Source organism: Brassica napus, chromosome A5 (assembly GCF_020379485.1).
Source record: "Brassica napus cultivar Da-Ae chromosome A5, Da-Ae, whole genome shotgun sequence".
Taxonomy (NCBI): domain Eukaryota; kingdom Viridiplantae; phylum Streptophyta; class Magnoliopsida; order Brassicales; family Brassicaceae; genus Brassica; species Brassica napus.
In genome coordinates, this window is record NC_063438.1 from 18,307,414 (window position 1) to 18,329,178 (window position 21,765).

General features: G+C 32.4%; 3 protein-coding genes across 3 annotated transcripts; 2 read left to right on the forward strand and 1 right to left on the reverse strand.

Moving 5' to 3' along the window:
* The first annotated feature begins 5,250 nt into the window (after nucleotides 1–5,250).
* Nucleotides 5,251–6,201, forward strand: LOC125608642. The gene is made up of 2 exons (XM_048779076.1): nucleotides 5,251–5,443; nucleotides 5,678–6,201. Exons 1-2 carry the CDS (start codon nucleotides 5,251–5,253, stop codon nucleotides 6,199–6,201), a joined length of 717 nt encoding a protein of 238 aa, XP_048635033.1.
* A 7,056-nt stretch (nucleotides 6,202–13,257) lies between these two features.
* On the forward strand, nucleotides 13,258–14,208 carry LOC125608643. Its single transcript, XM_048779077.1, has 2 exons — nucleotides 13,258–13,450; nucleotides 13,685–14,208. The coding sequence occupies exons 1-2, from the start codon at nucleotides 13,258–13,260 to the stop codon at nucleotides 14,206–14,208; spliced, it is 717 nt and encodes a 238-aa protein (XP_048635034.1).
* A 410-nt stretch (nucleotides 14,209–14,618) lies between these two features.
* Nucleotides 14,619–20,379, reverse strand: LOC125608644 (beta-galactosidase 15-like). The gene is made up of 16 exons (XM_048779078.1): nucleotides 20,310–20,379; nucleotides 18,696–18,784; nucleotides 18,399–18,607; nucleotides 18,030–18,096; nucleotides 17,851–17,943; nucleotides 17,612–17,755; nucleotides 17,441–17,529; nucleotides 17,245–17,350; nucleotides 17,059–17,146; nucleotides 16,868–16,986; nucleotides 16,629–16,790; nucleotides 16,214–16,518; nucleotides 16,029–16,134; nucleotides 15,725–15,946; nucleotides 15,427–15,638; nucleotides 14,619–15,325 (listed from the first exon to the last, which is right to left on the reverse strand). Exons 1-16 carry the CDS (start codon nucleotides 20,377–20,379, stop codon nucleotides 14,938–14,940), a joined length of 2,469 nt encoding a protein of 822 aa, XP_048635035.1. The 3' UTR covers nucleotides 14,619–14,937.
* Nucleotides 20,380–21,765: the final 1,386 nt, after the last annotated feature.

Genomic DNA, 21,765 nt, shown 5'->3' on the forward strand with positions numbered 1-21,765 from the left:
TTTTATAAGTTACCTGAAGTCCCACAGTTATGCTAAGGAGAGAAATGACATTACGTCCGGACTTAAACTTTGCATCTTTCTCAAAAATATAGTGAAATTTTCCATTTTCAGCGTGTTGACTACCTAAAACATAAATCAAAGATTTTTTTTATTGTAAGCTAGTATTGTAGAGATTTTAAAAACATATACATGAGATTACTTACCAATATGTTTTCCATTGACAAAAACACGAAGGACATGAGCAGTACTATTGACGCGGAGAGACATGTTTTTACCCAAAAATGGATCTCGTTTTCTAAACTTAACGGTAGTCATATACCATAGATAATCACTTTGGTCATTGCTTACTACTTTCTGATCAAAGAGTTGTGTGTTTGTAGATTCTCCTTTTCCTCTCAAAAGGAAATTGTCCATGTTCTCTGGTCTCCATGACCATTTTAGAGTTGAAGGGTCCTCTTCAGCTTCATTTGGTTTCTTAACCATCATTGAAGTCTGAGTGGTAATCTAAAATTTAAAACCAACAAAACAATGAATTTTTGTTACATATTTGAATGAACAATGGTTGTTAGCATGAAATTTTAAAATCCACAAAAGAAAAATCTAAAAGAAATAACCTTGGCGGTGTTATAAGCCTCTGTTTTGCAATCCGGTAAAATGGTAACAGACCAAGCTGGGACAACATAAGATTCTCCTCTGAAACTAATTGCTGCATCTGAATTTTCATTTCCGTTTCCAAAAAAGCAGCTAGATCCTTCTTGGGTTGTATAAATTGTTGCCTATAAAACATTTTTGTGATAAGTAACTAATTCAAGAATAACATGTACAATACTGATAAAAAATTACAAGAATATTACCGATGCGGAGTTTCCAAAGTCAATGGTGGAGATGTTTCCGTATGTGAGAGTTTTCTCCATAGAATGAAGAACATCATGAAGTTGTTTCAAATGACCGTATTTTGGTTGGTTCAAATTACCTAGTAGAATCCCATGTTAAAAAAATAGAAACTGCAAAAATAGATTAAAATATGACTATAATTTAAATTTACCATATTCGTCTAGGGGAGCATCATAATCATATGAAGTTGTGATGTATGGACCACCTGCGGTTCTATCAAAGTTGGTGCCTCCATGGTACTATAAAAGTAAAAGTATTTCAATTTATTATTCTAATTAATGACTATTTTGTGTGCTTACGTAATTAAATAAATTATTTTTTAATTATTATATTTTACCATGTAATAATTATTAAAAGTTCCTCCTCTTTGGAAGAATCTTGCAACAGAAAATGCAACATCTTCAGTTGTTCTATGAGGATTTTTACCACCCCATTGCTTAAACCTAAACAAATATAAGACACACAATATTTATATATGATAAAATATTTTAAAAGCAAGAAAAATATTTAATCATACTGAAAATAAAACTAACCATCCGGTCCAATTCTCAGTCCACATCTTTGGAGTGTTGGGATTGTTTGGTGTAAAATTGTCACAATAAAAGCCATTACATGTGTTCAACTATAAAAGAAAACGATTTAAAATGGTTAACCTTTGAATATCTTAAAATAAATATTCATTATAACTAGGCTGATCTTGTTACCATAGGCTGAGGGGCATCATTTTGTTGACACATTATCCATGGAACACCAACATCGAGAGCCTGAGCCATGTTTGCACACCACTTAATGTATGATTTACCCGCTTCTCCATAGGGTCCCATTATATTTCCGTACTCATTTTCAATCTGTATGATTAATAAAAAAAATTAAAACAATTATGTTAAGAACTTTATATAACATTACCAGACGGGATAATGTATTTCAGACATAGATCGATCACCTGAGCAAGGATAATTGGACCTCCTTGTGATGCAAACAACTTTTCTTTTTTGACCATGTCTACTATCATAGTTGTGAAGTTTTGCATCTCATCCTATACATAAGTGATCCATATAAAATTTAATTAAGAAGAATACATATTTGATAAAAAAAAGAATATTTCTGATCGGTAAAATTACCATATATGCTTTGTTTGTAGTTCTGAACACCATTCCGGGCATGTTGTGCAGCCACACAGGGAATCCTCTATTTAAAAATGATTAGATAACTCACAAATTAAAAATATTACAAGGGAAATCATAATATCATAATACAAGAGGCTAACTCATTATGATAATTTATTATATATATATATATATATATGTATATATATATAATTTAAAGAGACTAGATGAGGACATTTACGATATATAAGTTTTGGTATATTGATTAATAAAATCAATCCAGTGGACCATTTACCGATCTAAACAATATATGGGAAATAGTTATATCACTACACAAGATGTTAATTATGAAGACTAATCAAACTGGTATATATACTGCAGTTAAAGAGACTAGTTAAATCTGTTTTATTATATTACCCGTAATTCCACTCGGCACATGCATATGGTCCTATGCGAAGAACACCATACAGTCCTTCATCTTGAATGGTTTTTAGGAATCGAATAAGATCTAGTTTTCCAGAGAAATCATATTGACGGCGAGTAGGCTCATGCGCATTCCAGAAAACATAAGTTTCGATCGCATCAAGACCACCTTCCTTACCCTTTTTTATAAGATCTGGCCACATCTAAACATATTAACAAAACAAATATAATTAGTAGTAAACACAGAAGAATAAGCGACTCATTGTGTTCGATGTATGGTATTTTAAATACCTCAGGAGTGCTTCTAGGGTAATGGATTGAACCAGAAAGGAGGACTCGGCGATGACCATCAATGGTGATGGCTCGACCATCATGAGAAACTATTGTGGCACATGCACAATTTACTAAGACACAACATAAAATAAATCTTAGAGAAGCCATATTTATTTAGAATTTTTTTTAATGAAGAAAAATGGAAGAAAACAAAGCTTTTTATAGCGGCATAAAATTGTTACTTACAGATAATTTAGATAATTATAGATTTTCTGCAATAAAAAGCTAAAAATTTAACTGAAATTTTATTTCTAAATTTTTATTATTTAAAAATAATTATCGTGACAGTAACAAAAAGCATTTATCCAGATATACAATTTAGATTTGATTTGGATAATAATAGATTTTATGCCAAAAAAACTGAATCGATATAGCTTGGTTGTTGAACTTTGGTTTCAATTTATTATATCTTAAAACATGTCTGAATAATAAAGTTAACTGTTTTGTAAATAATTTTGAATCTTAAAAGCTTCATATTTATATTAATCTACATGTTTAAACAATTTAAGTTGGAATCATTTTACTACTTTCCATTTTTCACAAAGGCGATAAAAATAATGTTCTCGACAACCTATGATTTTTATATAATAAATATCTTGTTTTTGTTGATCAAATATTATGTATGAGCATTGAATAACTGTTTTACTAACTTGACAACGAGAAATATATATATGATTTTCCAGATTTTTAAATATATACAAAAACTCGTATTGATTTATCCCCACTTTTTACTCAAAAGTAGTTGTTTTTAACATTTTGGTAGACATGTTAATAAAGAGTTTGATTTCATTTTGTTATATGTTAGATATAACAACTCTCTGTCTAGTTTTTTTTTTTTTAATTTATAACATATCAATTCAAACTTCTGAATACAAATAAAAGTTAGCAAATTTCTTAGAAAGGAAATAGTATATATAATTTCCAAACATCTAAACCACTTAGTCTCTCTAAATTGTTTTCGGGGAATCAGAACTTAAGGTACTATAATTATCAAACATATTGGGTACTTTGTCAACTTTAAAGCTTTAAGGTGCTATGCAATTAGTATAAGTTCTCCGGACACCGATATACAATTTAAAGAATTTTTGGCTTATTTTCGTTTAAGTTACCGAGCTGCTACTCAACTAGGTTTAAGGTTTAGGTGGTCAGAACTAGAGAACTCGCTCACAGGTCTTGCTGCCACGACTTTTACAATCTGTTGTAACATCGCAAACGCTCTTATGATGTATTCGAAGATACCCGGATCCTCAGAGAAGACCCGGATCAAGCATATTAATCTCTTGCTCTCAATTTTGTTACTATTTTCCTTCTCTTTTTCGAATATTGCTTGATCACTTGTCGTTGTATTCAAAGAGACCCGGATGCTCAGAGAAGGCGTAAAAGCTACGCTTTCTCCCCATACGAATTCGATAGTGCGAATTTTGGTTCCCACACATATTTTCCCGTTAAACTCCTAAAATCACATTGCCTGCTAAAAAAGAAATAAATAAATTTCCTGTCAAAACCGCAAATTATATTTCCCACCCACCCCTCCCTCCAAACTGAAAAATTACATTTTTTTCTGGAAAAACTACAAAATATCTTTTCCGTAAAAACCTAAAAATCACATTTTCCCAAGAAACCGCCAAAAGAAATAATGATTAACCATGAAAACCATAAAATTTGATTTTTTTAAAAAAAATTGCAAAATCAAGTTCTAAATATATTTAGATCAAAGTATCAGGATTCTAGTTAATTTTCTAGTTGAAACTTCTATATATAGAGATGAAAATTAACAACAAATAAGGAAGCAAACCATTTCTTTTCAGATGCTCTATCCAACTGAAAATTTGAATATAAAAAAACAACATTAAGATGAATCATTTGACTGAAATAACTGAATAAACTATATAGATGGAATTGATAGATGAGCAAATAACCATGCCCAATGTCATTTAGTGATACTTGGGAACTATGCTTTCATAGAGGTCATTTCAAATCTAAACATCTCAAAAGATGAATGTATTTTGTTACTTAATCCTCAAGGAAACATAGTATATATTCATATACTGACTATGAAACAAAATATAAATTTATTAGTATGTGACAGGCGGAAAAACTTATATATATAGGATCTTATAAAACTAAAGAGCTTTGTATATCTAAAGTGTATGATATAATACATTTAAATTCATAATTTAAAGGGCATAAATGTTTTTTTAAGAAGTCGTTGCATGACTTTAAATATTTAAAGGATCTAGAAATAATATAAAATGATTTTTTTATGAAATATGTTGTCTTCATGATGAAATTTTTTGTTTTCCGCGCTTAAATTTTTTTTGAATTTCCAGTAATATCTATAGGAAGGAGAATATAATACAATATGCATAAGAGTTTCAAAGATAAAGATCAAAACCAAAAGTCTAAGTTAGAGAAATGTGATATAAAGACATAGAATACATTGACTTAGAAGAATGTGTTTCTCCATGTTCTTACATCAGAAATCATTCTAAACATGTTCATTAAACATGTTAAGGTGTGGGAGGATCCATGGATCCTAACGGTCCCAGCGAGGCCGGCTATCCCTGTTACACCAGTTATGCATCCCAATATGAGAGTCAGTGATCTCATTAATCAGACAGCAAAGGATTGGGATGTTGGACTATTGGAGAACTACGTCAATCTTGATGACATACCGCTCATAAGAAGTTTGGCCATAAACTCATCTCATTGTCGTGATACTTTTTGCTGGAGCTACACAAGAAATGGCCAATACACGGTTAAATCTGGATATTGGGTGGTCCATAATTTATTAAAGACGGGAGAAGAGTAGAAAATCTTGGAACCGAGTATCACCAAGCTTCAAGCCTTTGCTTGGAAGCTGAAGGCACCTACGAAAATATGTCATCTTGTATGGCAGTTGTTAACTGGGCATGTGGCAGTAACAAGGAATTTAGCAAGACGCAATATGAGATGTGATAACTATTGCCCAAGATGTGGAGAATTAAAAGTATCTGTAACACATGCCATCTTTGAATGCCCGCCAGCGCTACAGGCTTGGACCTTATCAGCAACTCCAACAAGCCCAGAGGTATTTCCAGTATCAAGTGTCTACACAAATATGGACTACCTATTCTGGAGGAAAAACTCTATTATCGAGTCGGAACAAGACATGGACCCTTTTCCCTGGATAATTTGGTATATCCGGAAGGCTAGGAATGATAAACTGTTTAGGGGGATAGATAGAGATCCTTTGGAGTTGGTTCGATATGCAGAGAGTGAATGTCAGGCCTGGTTTGATGCGAACGAAGTGGTACAACCAGTGGTACAAGAGAACAATGTGGTCAGCCCCCAAGTCATAAGCTTGGGTAATATATGCTTGTTAGCTGAATCTTTGACAGCATCTGCCAATTTAAGTGGATGTGGATGGGTTTGGATGGACAGTAGGGGAATACTCAGCTCATAGGGATAAGAAATCTTACTAGACGTGAAATCAGCCTTGCATTCGGAAGTAGAAGCACTGCAGTGGTCAATGGAGAATATGCTCCAACACTAAACATGCCAGAGCTTCGTGACGGACTGTAAGGAGCTGATTGCAATGTTAGAGGAACCTCATCCTTGGCCAAGCTTTGCGATAGAATTAGAGAAGATAGAGACGCTACAGATATGCTTCCCGGATTTCTGCATCACTCATGTTCCATGAGCGCGTAATCAAATTTTAGATTTTTTAGCTAAGACTTCTAGATCCATCCATAGGGAGTTACTTTTCATTGGTTGTTCTATTCCGGTCTGGTTACCCAGACCACCTCAAGGTTGTGTAATAGAATGGCTGTTTGACGTAAAAAAAAGCATGTTCATTAAAAATATTTGATATACAAGAGAATAAAAATGTCACTGAATTCATTAATGATTAGATAAAATCATATGAGAATATATATGTAGTAGATAAGAAAGATATAAATATAAACAAAAGAGAAAAGCAATAGATACTGAAGAGAACAATTATCTTATTTTTGAGAGAGAATGGGGATTGTTGAGAAGAAATGACCATGGATTTTCCAAGAGAAAAAGAATAATGTGTACATTTATTGAATAAGTTCACAACCAGTAATGAGTAAATTGAACTAAATATTTGAAAATGAAAAGTACTACATAATTTAGAAATACGATAAAACACCATAAATCTAGAAAACACTTAACATATAGCTTCAATAGCGAGCCTTCTAGCAGCACCACTGCAATCTGGTACTCCAAACTTTTCTGCAGTGACATCAATGGAACACTTCTCTTTTCCGACACATTCTTTTGTTAGAATATCAACAGCGTTCTTACTTCCTTCGCAGGTTCCCTTTACGAAAGATCCACAATTTCCATCTGGGTTACCAAAAGAGGCAAATTTGATGGCAGAAATAGTTTTCCTATCGCATGAAAGCTCAATAACATTTTTCTCATAGACGTTGGCACATACACTTCCCACTATAGTAGTTTGAAAATTGACAAGCGATGGGTTTCCTCCCATCTCCTCAAACAAAATTAGTGTGTTATCTCCTTCTGTGATCAAGAAAGAACGAGGAACATGGTACCTGTTCATGAAAGGAATCAAGAAAAAAAATCCAATAAATGTTCCTCAGTTTTATATTTAAAAGATTTGAATTTGTAACCTAATAATTTGTAGAAAATGTACCATCTTTGTGTAGGTTCTCCACAATTGGTCTGACACTTTTCCGCATAATAAGCCCCTCTATAGTTACATTTCGCAGAACAACCATCAGAGCTTGAAATGAATGCCGGCCAATAGCGTCCAATGTTGTTTCCATTGACCCAAGCTGTACCTTTTCCAAGTCCCAAAAGATCGACAACAACTGGATCATTTCCCAATGGAGCCTTGAACGTAGTCTGAAAGACAAAATGATATGATATTATTTGATACTAAATCAACAAGTGTTTGGTTAGTAATCTTATGAATAATAATATCTAATTACCTTATACCAAGTCATGGTTCGGTTCAATGGTACACTTTGGAATGACCATTTAGACGGTGATTCCGTTTTAAAGAGTTTGTTCTCAAACCCATTTAAACCGGTTTTATAGCTCCATTTATGAGAAGACAAGTCCTTAACTATGGTTTCATCACCATTTCTTCCAATAATTGAAATCGGTCCAGTGATTCCAACTGGAACACTTTCGAAGAAAGCACCATAGTTCTATAAAGAAATTTGACAAAATTTTATTTTTTGTTAGAATAGAACTTAAAAATGCAACATAATATAATATTTTATAAGTTACCTGAAGTCCCACAGTTATGCTAAGGAGAGAAATGACATTACGTCCGGACTTAAACTTTGCATCTTTCTCAAAAATATAGTGAAATTTTCCATTTTCAGCGTGTTGACTACCTAAAACATAAATCAAAGATTTTTTTTATTGTAAGCTAGTATTGTAGAGATTTTAAAAACATATACATGAGATTACTTACCAATATGTTTTCCATTGACAAAAACACGAAGGACATGAGCAGTACTATTGACGCGGAGAGACATGTTTTTACCCAAAAATGGATCTCGTTTTCTAAACTTAACGGTAGTCATATACCATAGATAATCACTTTGGTCATTGCTTACTACTTTCTGATCAAAGAGTTGTGTGTTTGTAGATTCTCCTTTTCCTCTCAAAAGGAAATTGTCCATGTTCTCTGGTCTCCATGACCATTTTAGAGTTGAAGGGTCCTCTTCAGCTTCATTTGGTTTCTTAACCATCATTGAAGTCTGAGTGGTAATCTAAAATTTAAAACCAACAAAACAATGAATTTTTGTTACATATTTGAATGAACAATGGTTGTTAGCATGAAATTTTAAAATCCACAAAAGAAAAATCTAAAAGAAATAACCTTGGCGGTGTTATAAGCCTCTGTTTTGCAATCCGGTAAAATGGTAACAGACCAAGCTGGGACAACATAAGATTCTCCTCTGAAACTAATTGCTGCATCTGAATTTTCATTTCCGTTTCCAAAAAAGCAGCTAGATCCTTCTTGGGTTGTATAAATTGTTGCCTATAAAACATTTTTGTGATAAGTAACTAATTCAAGAATAACATGTACAATACTGATAAAAAATTACAAGAATATTACCGATGCGGAGTTTCCAAAGTCAATGGTGGAGATGTTTCCGTATGTGAGAGTTTTCTCCATAGAATGAAGAACATCATGAAGTTGTTTCAAATGACCGTATTTTGGTTGGTTCAAATTACCTAGTAGAATCCCATGTTAAAAAAATAGAAACTGCAAAAATAGATTAAAATATGACTATAATTTAAATTTACCATATTCGTCTAGGGGAGCATCATAATCATATGAAGTTGTGATGTATGGACCACCTGCGGTTCTATCAAAGTTGGTGCCTCCATGGTACTATAAAAGTAAAAGTATTTCAATTTATTATTCTAATTAATGACTATTTTGTGTGCTTACGTAATTAAATAAATTATTTTTTAATTATTATATTTTACCATGTAATAATTATTAAAAGTTCCTCCTCTTTGGAAGAATCTTGCAACAGAAAATGCAACATCTTCAGTTGTTCTATGAGGATTTTTACCACCCCATTGCTTAAACCTAAACAAATATAAGACACACAATATTTATATATGATAAAATATTTTAAAAGCAAGAAAAATATTTAATCATACTGAAAATAAAACTAACCATCCGGTCCAATTCTCAGTCCACATCTTTGGAGTGTTGGGATTGTTTGGTGTAAAATTGTCACAATAAAAGCCATTACATGTGTTCAACTATAAAAGAAAACGATTTAAAATGGTTAACCTTTGAATATCTTAAAATAAATATTCATTATAACTAGGCTGATCTTGTTACCATAGGCTGAGGGGCATCATTTTGTTGACACATTATCCATGGAACACCAACATCGAGAGCCTGAGCCATGTTTGCACACCACTTAATGTATGATTTACCCGCTTCTCCATAGGGTCCCATTATATTTCCGTACTCATTTTCAATCTGTATGATTAATAAAAAAAATTAAAACAATTATGTTAAGAACTTTATATAACATTACCAGACGGGATAATGTATTTCGGACATAGATCGATCACCTGAGCAAGGATAATTGGACCTCCTTGTGATGCAAACAACTTTTCTTTTTTGACCATGTCTACTATCATAGTTGTGAAGTTTTGCATCTCATCCTATACATAAGTGATCCATATAAAATTTAATTAAGAAGAATACATATTTGATAAAAAAAAGAATATTTCTGATCGGTAAAATTACCATATATGCTTTGTTTGTAGTTCTGAACACCATTCCGGGCATGTTGTGCAGCCACACAGGGAATCCTCTATTTAAAAATGATTAGATAACTCACAAATTAAAAATATTACAAGGGAAATCATAATATCATAATACAAGAGGCTAACTCATTATGATAATTTATTATATATATATATATATGTATATATATATAATTTAAAGAGACTAGATGAGGACATTTACGATATATAAGTTTTGGTATATTGATTAATAAAATCAATCCAGTGGACCATTTACCGATCTAAACAATATATGGGAAATAGTTATATCACTACACAAGATGTTAATTATGAAGACTAATCAAACTGGTATATATACTGCAGTTAAAGAGACTAGTTAAATCTGTTTTATTATATTACCCGTAATTCCACTCGGCACATGCATATGGTCCTATGCGAAGAACACCATACAGTCCTTCATCTTGAATGGTTTTTAGGAATCGAATAAGATCTAGTTTTCCAGAGAAATCATATTGACGGCGAGTAGGCTCATGCGCATTCCAGAAAACATAAGTTTCGATCGCATCAAGACCACCTTCCTTACCCTTTTTTATAAGATCTGGCCACATCTAAACATATTAACAAAACAAATATAATTAGTAGTAAACACAGAAGAATAAGCGACTCATAGTGTTCGATGTATGGTATTTTAAATACCTCAGGAGTGCTTCTAGGGTAATGGATTGAACCAGAAAGGAGGACTCGGCGATGACCATCAATGGTGATGGCTCGACCATCATGAGAAACTATTGTGGCACATGCACAATTTACTAAGACACAACATAAAATAAATCTTAGAGAAGCCATATTTATTTAGAATTTTTTTTAATGAAGAAAAATGGAAGAAAACAAAGCTTTTTATAGCGGCATAAAATTGTTACTTACAGATAATTTAGATAATTATAGATTTTCTGCAATAAAAAGCTAAAAATTTAACTGAAATTTTATTTCTAAATTTTTATTATTTAAAAATAATTATCGTGACAGTAACAAAAAGCATTTATCCAGATATACAATTTAGATTTGATTTGGATAATAATAGATTTTATGCCAAAAAAACTGAATCGATATAGCTTGGTTGTTGAACTTTGGTTTCAATTTATTATATCTTAAAACATGTCTGAATAATAAAGTTAACTGTTTTGTAAATAATTTTGAATCTTAAAAGCTTCATATTTATATTAATCTACATGTTTAAACAATTTAAATTGGAATCATTTTACTACTTTCCATTTTTCACAAAGGCGATAAAAATAATGTTCTCGACAACCTATGTTTTTTATATAATAAATATCTTGTTTTTGTTGATCAAATATTATGTATGAGCATTGAATAACTGTTTTACTAACTTGACAACGAGAAATATATATATGATTTTCCAGATTTTTAAATATATACAAAAACTCGTATTGATTTATCCCCACTTTTTACTCAAAAGTAGTTGTTTTTAACATTTTGGTAGACATGTTAATAAAGAGTTTGATTTCATTTTGTTATATGTTAGATATAACAACTCTCTGTCTAGTTTTTTTTTTTTTAATTTATAACATATCAATTCAAACTTCTGAATACAAATAAAAGTTAGCAAATTTCTTAGAAAGGAAATAGTATATATAATTTCCAAACATCTAAACCACTTAGTCTCTCTAAATTGTTTTCTGGGAATCAGAACTTAAGGTACTATAATTATCAAACATATTGGGTACTTTGTCAACTTTAAAGCTTTAAGGTGCTATGCAATTAGTATAAGTTCTCCGGACACCGATATACAATTTAAAGAATTTTAGGCTTATTTTCGTTTAAGTTACCGAGCTGCTACTCAACTAGGTTTAAGGTTTAGGTGGTCAGAACTAGAGAACTCGCTCACAGGTCTTGCTGCCACGACTTTTACAATCTGTTGTAACATCGCAAACGCTCTTACGATGTATTCGAAGAGACCCGGATCCTCAGAGAAGACCCGGATCTTAAGCATATTAATCTCTTGCTCTCAATTTCGTTACTATTTTCCTTCTCTTTTTCGAATATTGCTTGATCACTTGTCGTTGTATTCAAAGAGACCCTGATGCTCAGAGAAGGCGTAAAAGCTACGCTTTCTCCCCATACGAATTCGATAGTGCGAATTTTGGTTCCCACACATATTTTCCCGTCAAACTCGTAAAATCACATTTTCTGCTAAAAAAGAAATAAATAACTTTCCTGTCAGAATCGCAAATTATATTTCCCACCCACCCCTCCCTCCAAACTAAAAAATTACATTTTTTTCTGGAAAAACTACAAAATATCATTTCCGTAAAAACCTAAAAATCACATTTTCCCAAGAAACCGCCAAAAGAAATAATGATTAACCATGAAAACCATAAAATTTGATTTTTTAAAAAAAAATTGCAAAATCAAGTTCTAAATATATTTAGATCAAAGTATCAGGATTCTAGTTAATTTTCTAGTTGAAACTTCTATATATAGAGATGAAAATTAACAACAAATAAGGAAGCAAACCATTTCTTTTCAGATGCTCTATCCAACTGAAAATTTGAATATAAAAAAAACAACATTAAGATGAATCATTTGACTGAAATAACTGAATAAACTATATAGATGGAATTGATAGATGAGCAAATAAACATGCCCAATGTCATTTAGTGATACCTGGGAACTATGCTTTCATAGAGGTCATTTCAAATCTAAACATTTCAAAAGATGTATGTATTTTGTTACTTAATCCTCAAGGAATCTTAGTATATATTCATATACTGACTATGAAACAAAATATAAATTTATTAGTATGTTACAGGCGGAAAAACTTATATATATAGAATCTTATATAACTAAAGAGCTTTGTAGATCTAAAGTGTATGATATAATCCACTTAAATTCATAATTTAAACGGCACAAATGTTTTTTTAAGAAGTCGTTGCATGACTTTAAATATTTAAAGGATCTAGAAATAATATAAAATGATTTTTTTATGAAATATGTTGTCTTCGTGATGAAATTTTTTATTTTCCGCGCTTAAAATTTTATTGAATTTCCAGTAATATCTATAGGAGGGAGAATATAATACAATATGCATAAGAGTTTCAAAGATAAAGGTCAAAACCAAAAGTCTAAGTTAGAGAAATGTGATATAAAGACATAGAATACATTGACTTAGAAGAATGTGTTTCTCCATGTTCTTACATCAGAAATCATTCTAAACATGTTCATTAAACATGTTAAGGTGTGGGAGGATCCATGGATCCTAACGGTCCCATCGAGGCCGTCTATCCCTGTTACACCAGTTATGCATCCCAATATGAAAGTCAGTGATCTCATTAATCAGACAGCAAAAGATTGGGATGTTGGACTATTGGAGAACTACGTCAATCTTGATGACATACCGCTCATAAGAAGTTTGGCCATAAACTCATCTCATCGTCGTGATACTTTTTGCTGGAGCTACACAAGAAATGGCCAATACACGGTTAAATCTGGATATTGGGTGGTCCACAATTTATTAAAGACGGGAGAAGAGTAGAAAATCTTGGAACCGAGTATCACCAAGCTTCAAGCCTTTGCTTGGAAGCTGAAGGCACCTACGAAAATATGTCATCTTATATGGCAGTTGTTAACTGGGCATGTGGCAGTAACAAGAAATTTAGCCAGACGCAATATGAGATGTGATAACTATTGCCCAAGATGTGGAGAATTAAAAGAATCTGTAACACATGCCATCTTTGAATGCCCGCCAGCGCTACAGGCTTGGACCTTATCAGCAACTCCAACAAGCCCAGAGGTATTTCCAGTATCAAGTGTCTACACAAATATGGACAACCTATTCGGGAGGAAAAACTCTATTATCGAGTCGGAACAAGACATGGACCCTTTTCCCTGGATAATTTGGTATATCCGGAAGGCTAGGAATGATAAACTGTTTAGGGGGATAGATAGAGATCCTTTGGAGTTGGTTCGATATGCAGAGAGTGAATGTCAGGCCTGGTTTGATGCGAACGAAGTGGTACAACCAGTGGTACAAGAGAACAATGTGGTCAGCCCCCAACTCATAAGCTTGGGTAATATATGCTTGTTAGATGAATCTTGGACAGCATCTGCCAATTTAAGTGGATGTGGATGGGTTTGGATGGACAGTAGGGGAATACTCAGCTCATAGGGATAAGAAATCTTACTAGACGTGAAATCAGCCTTGCATTCGGAAGTAGAAGCACTGCGGTGGGCAATGGAGAATATGCTCCAACACTAAACATGCCAGAGCTTCGTGACGGACTGTAAGGAGCTGATTGCAATGTTAGAGGAACCTCATCCTTGGCCAAGCTTTGCGATAGAATTGGAGAAGATAGAGACGCTACAGATATGCTTCCCGGATTTCTGCATCACTCATGTTCCATGAGCGCGTAATCAAATTTCAGATTTTTTAGCTAAGACTTCTAGATCCATCCATAGGGAGTTACTTTTCATTGGTTGTTCTATTCCGGTCTGGTTACCCAGACCACCTCAAGTTTGTGTAATAGAATGGCCGTTTGACGTAAAAAAAAGCATGTTCATTAAAAATATTTGATATACAAGAGAATAAAAATGTCATTGAATTCATTAATGATTAGATAAAATCATATGAGAATATATATGTAGTAGATAAGAAAGATATAAATATAAACAAAAGAGAAAAGCAATAGATACTGAAGAGAACAATTATCTTATTTTCGAGAGAGAATGGGGATTGTTGAGAAGAAATGACCATGGATTTTCCAAGAGAAAAAGAATAATGTGTACATTTATTGAATAAGTTCACAACCAGTAATGAGTAAATTGAACTAAATATTTGAAAATGAAAAGTACTACATAATTTAGAAATACGATAAAACACCATAAATCTAGAAAACACTTAACATATAGCTTCAATAGCGAGCCTTCTAGCAGCACCACTGCAATCTGGTACTCCAAACTTTTCTGCAGTGACATCAATGGAACACTTCTCTTTTCCGACACATTCTTTTGTTAGAATATCAACAGCGTTCTTACTTCCTTCGCAGGTTCCCTTTACGAAAGATCCACAATTTCCATCTGGGTTACCAAAAGAGGCAAATTTGATGGCAGAAATAGTTTTCCTATCGCATGAAAGCTCAATAACATTTTTCTCATAGACGTTGGCACATACACTTCCCACTATAGTAGTTTGAAAATTGACAAGCGATGGGTTTCCTCCCATCTCCTCAAACAAAACTAGTGTGTTATCTCCTTCTGTGATCAAGAAAGAACGAGGAACATGGTACCTGTTCATGAAAGGAATCAAGAAAAAAAATCCAATAAATGTTCCTCAGTTTTATATTTAAAAGATTTGAATTTGTAACCTAATAATTTGTAGAAAATGTACCATCTTTGTGTAGGTTCTCCACAATTGGTCTGACACTTTTCCGCATAATAAGCCCCTCTATAGTTACATTTCGCAGAACAACCATCAGAGCTTGAAATGAATGCCGGCCAATAGCGTCCAATGTTGTTTCCATTGATCCAAGCTGTACCTTTTCCAAGTCCCAAAAGATCGACAACAACTGGATCATTGCCCAATGGAGCCTTGAACGTAGTCTGAAAGACAAAATGATATGATATTATTTGATACTAAATCAACAAGTGTTTGGTTAGTAATCTTATGAATAATAATATCTAATTACCTTATACCAAGTCATGGTTCGGTTCAATGGTACACTTTGGAATGACCATTTAGACGGTGATTCCGTTTTAAAGAGTTTGTTCTCAAACCCATTTAAACCGGTTTTATAGCTCCATTTATGAGAAGACAAGTCCTTAACTATGGTTTCATCACCATTTCTTCCAATAATTGAAATCGGTCCAGTGATTCCAACTGGAACACTTTCGAAGAAAGCACCATAGTTCTATAAAGAAATTTGACAAAATTTTATTTTTTGTTAGAATAGAACTTAAAAATGCAACATAATATAATATTTTATAAGTTACCTGAAGTCCCACAGTTATGCTAAGGAGAGAAATGACATTACGGCCGGACTTAAACTTTGCATCTTTCTCAAAAATATAGTGAAATTTTCCATTTTCAGCGTGTTGACTACCTAAAATATAAATCAAAGATTTTTTTATTGTAAGCTAGTATTGTAGAGATTTTAAAAACATATACATGAGATTACTTACCAATATGTTTTCCATTGACAAAAACACGAAGGACATGAGCAGTACTATTGACGCGGAGAGACATGTTTTTAACCAAAAATGGATCTCGTTTTCTAAACTTAACGGTAGTCATATACCATAGATAATCACTTTGGTCATTGCTCACTACTTTCTGATCAAAGAGTTGTGTGTTTGTAGATTCTCCTTTTCCTCTCAAAAGGAAATTGTCCATGTTCTCTGGTCTCCATGACCATTTTAGAGTTGAAGGGTCCTCTTCAGCTTCATTTGATTTCTTAACCATCATTGAAGTCTGAGTGGTAATCTAAAATTTAAAACCAACAAAACAATGAATTTTTGTTACATCTTTGAATGAACAATGGTTGTTAGCATGAAATTTTAAAATCCACAAAAGAAAAATCTAAAAGAAATAACCTTGGCGGTGTTATAAGCCTCTGTTTTGCAATCCGGTAAAATGGTAACAGACCAAGCTGGGACAACATAAGATTCTCCTCTGAAACTAATTGCTGCATCTGAATTTTCATTTCCGTTTCCAAAAAAGCAGCTAGATCCTTCTTGGGTTGTATAAATTGTTGCCTATAAAACATTTTTGTGATAAGTAACTAATTCAAGAATAACATGTACAATATGATAAAAAATTACAAGAATATTACCGATGCGGAGTTTCCAAAGTCAATGGTGGAGATGTTTCCGTATGTGAGAGTTTTCTCCATAGAATGAAGAACATCATGAAGTTGTTTCAAATGACCGTATTTTGGTTGGCTCAAATTACCTAGTAGAATCCCATGTTAAAAAAATAGAAACTTCAAAAATAGATTAAAATATGACTATAATTTAAATTTACCATATTCGTCTAGGGGAGCATCATAATCATATGAAGTTGTGATGTATGGACCACCTGCGGTTCTATCAAAGTTGGTGCCTCCATGGTACTATAAAAGTAAAAGTATTTCAATTTATTATTCTAATTAATGACTATTTTGTGTGCTTACGTAATTAAATAAATTATTTTTTAATTATTATATTTTACCATGTAATAATTATTAAAAGTTCCTCCTCTTTGGAAGAATCTTGCAACAGAAAATGCAACATCTTCAGTTGTTCTATGAGGATTTTTACCACCCCATTGCTTAAACCTAAACAAATATAAGACACACAATATTTATATATGATAAAATATTTTAAAAGCAAGAAAAATATTTAATCATACTGAAAATAAAACTAACCATCCGGTCCAATTCTCAGTCCACATCTTTGGAGTGTTGGGATTGTTTGGTGTAAAATTGTCACAATAAAAGCCATTACATGTGTTCAACTATAAAAGAAAACGATTTAAAATGGTTAACCTTTGAATATCTTAAAATAAATATTCATTATAACTAGGCTGATCTTGTTACCATAGGCTGAGGGGCATCATTTTGTTGACACATTATCCATGGAACACCAACATCGAGAGCCTGAGCCATGTTTGCACACCACTTAATGTATGATTTACCCGCTTCTCCATAGGGTCCCATTATATTTCCGTACTCATTTTCAATCTATATGATTAATAAAAAAAATTAAAACAATTATGTTAAGAACTTTATATAACATTACCAGACGGGATAATGTATTTCGGACATAGATCGATCACCTGAGCAAGGATAATTGGACCTCCTTGTGATGCAAACAACTTTTCTTTTTTGACCATGTCTACTATCATAGTTGTGAAGTTTTGCATCTCATCCTATACATAAGTGATCCATATAAAATTTAATTAAGAAGAATACATATTTGATAAAAAAAAAGAATATGTCTGATCGGTAAAATTACCATATATGCTTTGTTTGTAGTTCTGAACACCATTCCGGGCATGTTGTGCAGCCACACAGGGAATCCTCTATTTAAAAATGATTAGATAACTCACAAATTTAAAATATTACAAGGGAAATCATAATATCATAATACAAGAGGCTAACTCATTATGATAATCTATTATATATATATATATGTATATATATATATAATTTAAAGAGACTAGATGAGGACATTTACGATATATAAGTTTTGGTATATTGATTAATAAAAACAATATATGGGAAATAGTTGTATCACTACACAAGATGTTAATTATGAAGACTAATTAAACTGATATATATACTGCAATTAAAGAGACTAGTTAAATCTGTTTTATTATATTACCCGTAATTCCACTCGGCACATGCATATGGTCCTATGCGAAGAACACCATACAGTCCTTCATCTTGAATGGTTTTTAGGAATCGAATAAGATCTAGTTTTCCAGAGAAATCATATTGACGGCGAGTAGGCTCATGCGCATTCCAGAAAACATAAGTTTCGATCGCATCAAGACCACCTTCCTTACCCTTTTTTATAAGATCTGGCCACATCTAAACATATTAACAAAACAAATATAATTAGTAGTAAACGCAGAAGAATAAGCGACTCATAGTGTTCGATGTATGGTATTTTAAATACCTCAGGAGTGCTTCTAGGGTAATGGATTGAACCAGAAAGAAGGACTCGGCGATGACCATCAATGGTGATGGCTCGACCATCATGAGAAACTATTGTGGCACATGCACAATTTACTAAGACACAACATAAAATAAATCTTAGAGAAGCCATATTTATTTAGAATTTTTTTTAATGAAGAAATATGGAAGAAAACAAAGCTTTTTATAGCGGCATAAAATTGTTACTTACAGATAATTTAGATAATTATAGATTTTCTGCAATAAAAAGCTAAAAATTTAACTGAAATTTTATTTCTAAATTTTTATTATTTAAAAATAATTATCGTGACAGTAACAAAAAGCATTTATCCAGATATACAATTTAGATTTGATTTGGATAATAATAGATTTTATGCCAAAAAAAACTGAATCGATATAGCTTGGTTGTTGAACTTTGGTTTCAACTCATTATATCTTAAAACATGTCTGAATAATAAAGTTAACTGTTTCGTAAATAATTTTGAATCTTAAAAGCATCATATTTATATTAATCTACATGTTTAAACAATTTAAATTGGAATCATTTTACTACTTTCCATTTTTCACAAAGGCGATAAAAATAATGTTCTCGACAACCTATGTTTTTCATATAATAAATATCTTGTTTTTGTTAATCAAATATTATGTATGAGCATTGAATAACTGTTTTACTAACTTGACAACGAGAAGTATATATATGATTTTCCAGATTTTTAAATATATACAAAAACTCGTATGGATTTATCCCCACTTTTTACTCAAAAGTAGTTGTTTTTAACATTTTGGTAGACATGTTAATAAAGAGTTTGATTTCATTTTGTTATATATTAGATATAACAACTCTCTGTCTAGTTTTTTTTTTAATTTAAAACATATCAATTCAAACTTCTGAATATAAATAAAAGTTAGCAAATTTCTTAGAAAGGAAATAGTATATATATTTCCAAACATCTAAACCACTTAGTCTCTCTAAATTGTTTTCTGGGAATCAGAATTTAAGGTACTTTAATTATCAAACATATTGGGTACTTTGTCAACTGTAAAGCTTTAAGGTGCTATGCAATTAGTATAAGTTCTCCGGACACTGAAAATGTATTAGGAATTGAATGTAGAACTTAACAACAGAAGTTGCAGGTCATAACTAACAACTGAAGTTGCAGATCTGGTGTAACAAAAGAAATGTCAGTAGTTCAAAAAAAAAATCCTTATCTTATTATCCTTCCAGGGAAATTCCTCAACAATGGCTACTAAATTTTTTGTATTCTTTGTCTCTCTTTTGAAAGCTACTCTTCACTACAATATTCGGATTTTTCATCGGAGGCCAATAAAATCTGTGACAGTTAGGACCATCGATTTATTAAGATAATTAGCTATTTCAAGCTTATGATGGAAGCCTCAAGCTTGAAAGTTTGTCTGTATGCATATTTTGCGGTGGGCACACATACCTTTTTCAGGTAGCTTGTCTTTGTTTTAGACAGTTTTAGACGGTTCAAACAAACATCTCTTAACAACATAACACCATCTCTTAACATAACACCATCTCTTAGTACATCATACACATATAAAGTTCTATTTTATGTCGGATTGTGTCACTTACCGCACCTATAAGGATGGCGAACTTCCTTTCTCGGTACAAGAAATGCATCAATAGCTGAGGCAACAACCATAGGAAAAAAGTCATAGGATTTGTGGGTTTTTACGATCCACCAGACATTATGATCAACCAGGTTAATTTTTTGTTGTCTATAGACAAAGCTAAAGAGATATAATATCAAAATATTAAATCTGATCTATAACCTTTGGTTTCAAGCAGGAAACGGAAGAGAGATTGATATACCATGATTTTCACCCGCTTTTATACATGGTATATAAAAGTTTTAAGACATATTAATCATGTTTTAGAGTCTTTTCAAAGCAAATACAGGTCTATTCACCTGATTGAAGGAAATGATACTTTTGGGACAATTTGGAATGCTTTTACGCAAGGAAAATCGATCGACGTTAGAAGAGCAACATCGGTCGATCTTAATCACTTATTATCAATCGACATACAGTCTTGTGCATCGATCGATACGCAGTCACACTGATGAAATCGCAAACTAAAAGATTTCATTTCCCAGAAGATCTATTATTTACAACTTAAGTCCCTGGCCGCCTGTTAGGCAATATGTACTAGGGTTTTGTATCATTTCGAGGACACTTGCAAAAGACCTAGTTTGGAAAAGGAGCATTTTGGCTACCATTATGAGAGCTTAGGATTGGAGAGATAGATCTGAGACTGCAAAACAGAGAAGATCTTGAACTCCTTTATTTCTATTACTCTATCTATTTGTGTTCAATGTTTCATTTGAGTTTATTTCACACTATCATGACTTTGTCTCTCATGAATATGTTTGAGTAAACCAACTGTTAGATTTAGGTTTCTCACCATGGTTGAAAATATGTACTGCTAATATGACTGTTAAAAAGGTGTTTTGATTGTTCTTTCATTGCTTATAAACTTAATGCTAAAATTGAGATTGATCACCTTCATTTTAGATCCTAGGATTAATTGAGTCCGACTAACCGTTTCCGCTCAATACCTGAACCCATTTGCGTGATCTAACTGACTCAGGCGCAACGACAATTGGTCTGAGAAGGTTAGAGAACAATTTAAACCCGTTCGTAAAGCTCACTAGAATAACCGTCGATCGACGCAACTATCGTTCTGTCGGTCGATCGTTACAAAGGTGTATCGGTCGATGTACATAAAGTCACATCGATCGACACTTTCTCGAGATCAAAATACAACAGTTGAGATCCGAGATCTAGTGAAGATAATCTATCCGGTTAAATTAACGTTTAGTTCAAGAACCATTGAACCATTTAGTTTAAACTAAGTGCATACATTTTACACCTAAGAATTACCTGGATCTAGCTACTTTTCCAATCTTGAAACCACATCAATTCAATCTATTGAATCACTGTTGTTTTCGATTTATCATTTATTGCTTTTAAAACTATTAAAAACTTTCAGTCTATATTCATTTCTAATTATTTAAGTCTGTTGAGTA

What these genes read in the sequence shown, in the direction of transcription:
- LOC125608642 (XM_048779076.1), top strand. Translation starts at nt 5,251, where the DNA reads ATGTTCATTAAACATGTTAAGGTGTGGGAGGATCCATGGATCCTAACG. An exon ending in TGACATACCGCTCATAAGAA is followed by an intron (nt 5,444 to 5,677) that starts GTTTGGCCATAA and finishes GGCATGTGGCAG; the next exon opens with TAACAAGGAATTTAGCAAGA.
- LOC125608643 (XM_048779077.1), top strand. Translation starts at nt 13,258, where the DNA reads ATGTTCATTAAACATGTTAAGGTGTGGGAGGATCCATGGATCCTAACG. An exon ending in TGACATACCGCTCATAAGAA is followed by an intron (nt 13,451 to 13,684) that starts GTTTGGCCATAA and finishes GGCATGTGGCAG; the next exon opens with TAACAAGAAATTTAGCCAGA.
- LOC125608644 (XM_048779078.1), bottom strand. Translation starts at nt 20,379, where the DNA reads ATGGTTGTTGCCTCAGCTATTGATGCATTTCTTGTACCGAGAAAGGAA. An exon ending in ACTTTGGAAACTCCGCATCG is followed by an intron (nt 16,791 to 16,867) that starts GTAATATTCTTG and finishes AATGTTTTATAG; the next exon opens with GCAACAATTTATACAACCCA. An exon ending in GGAGAACCTACACAAAGATG is followed by an intron (nt 15,326 to 15,426) that starts GTACATTTTCTA and finishes TTTCATGAACAG; the next exon opens with GTACCATGTTCCTCGTTCTT.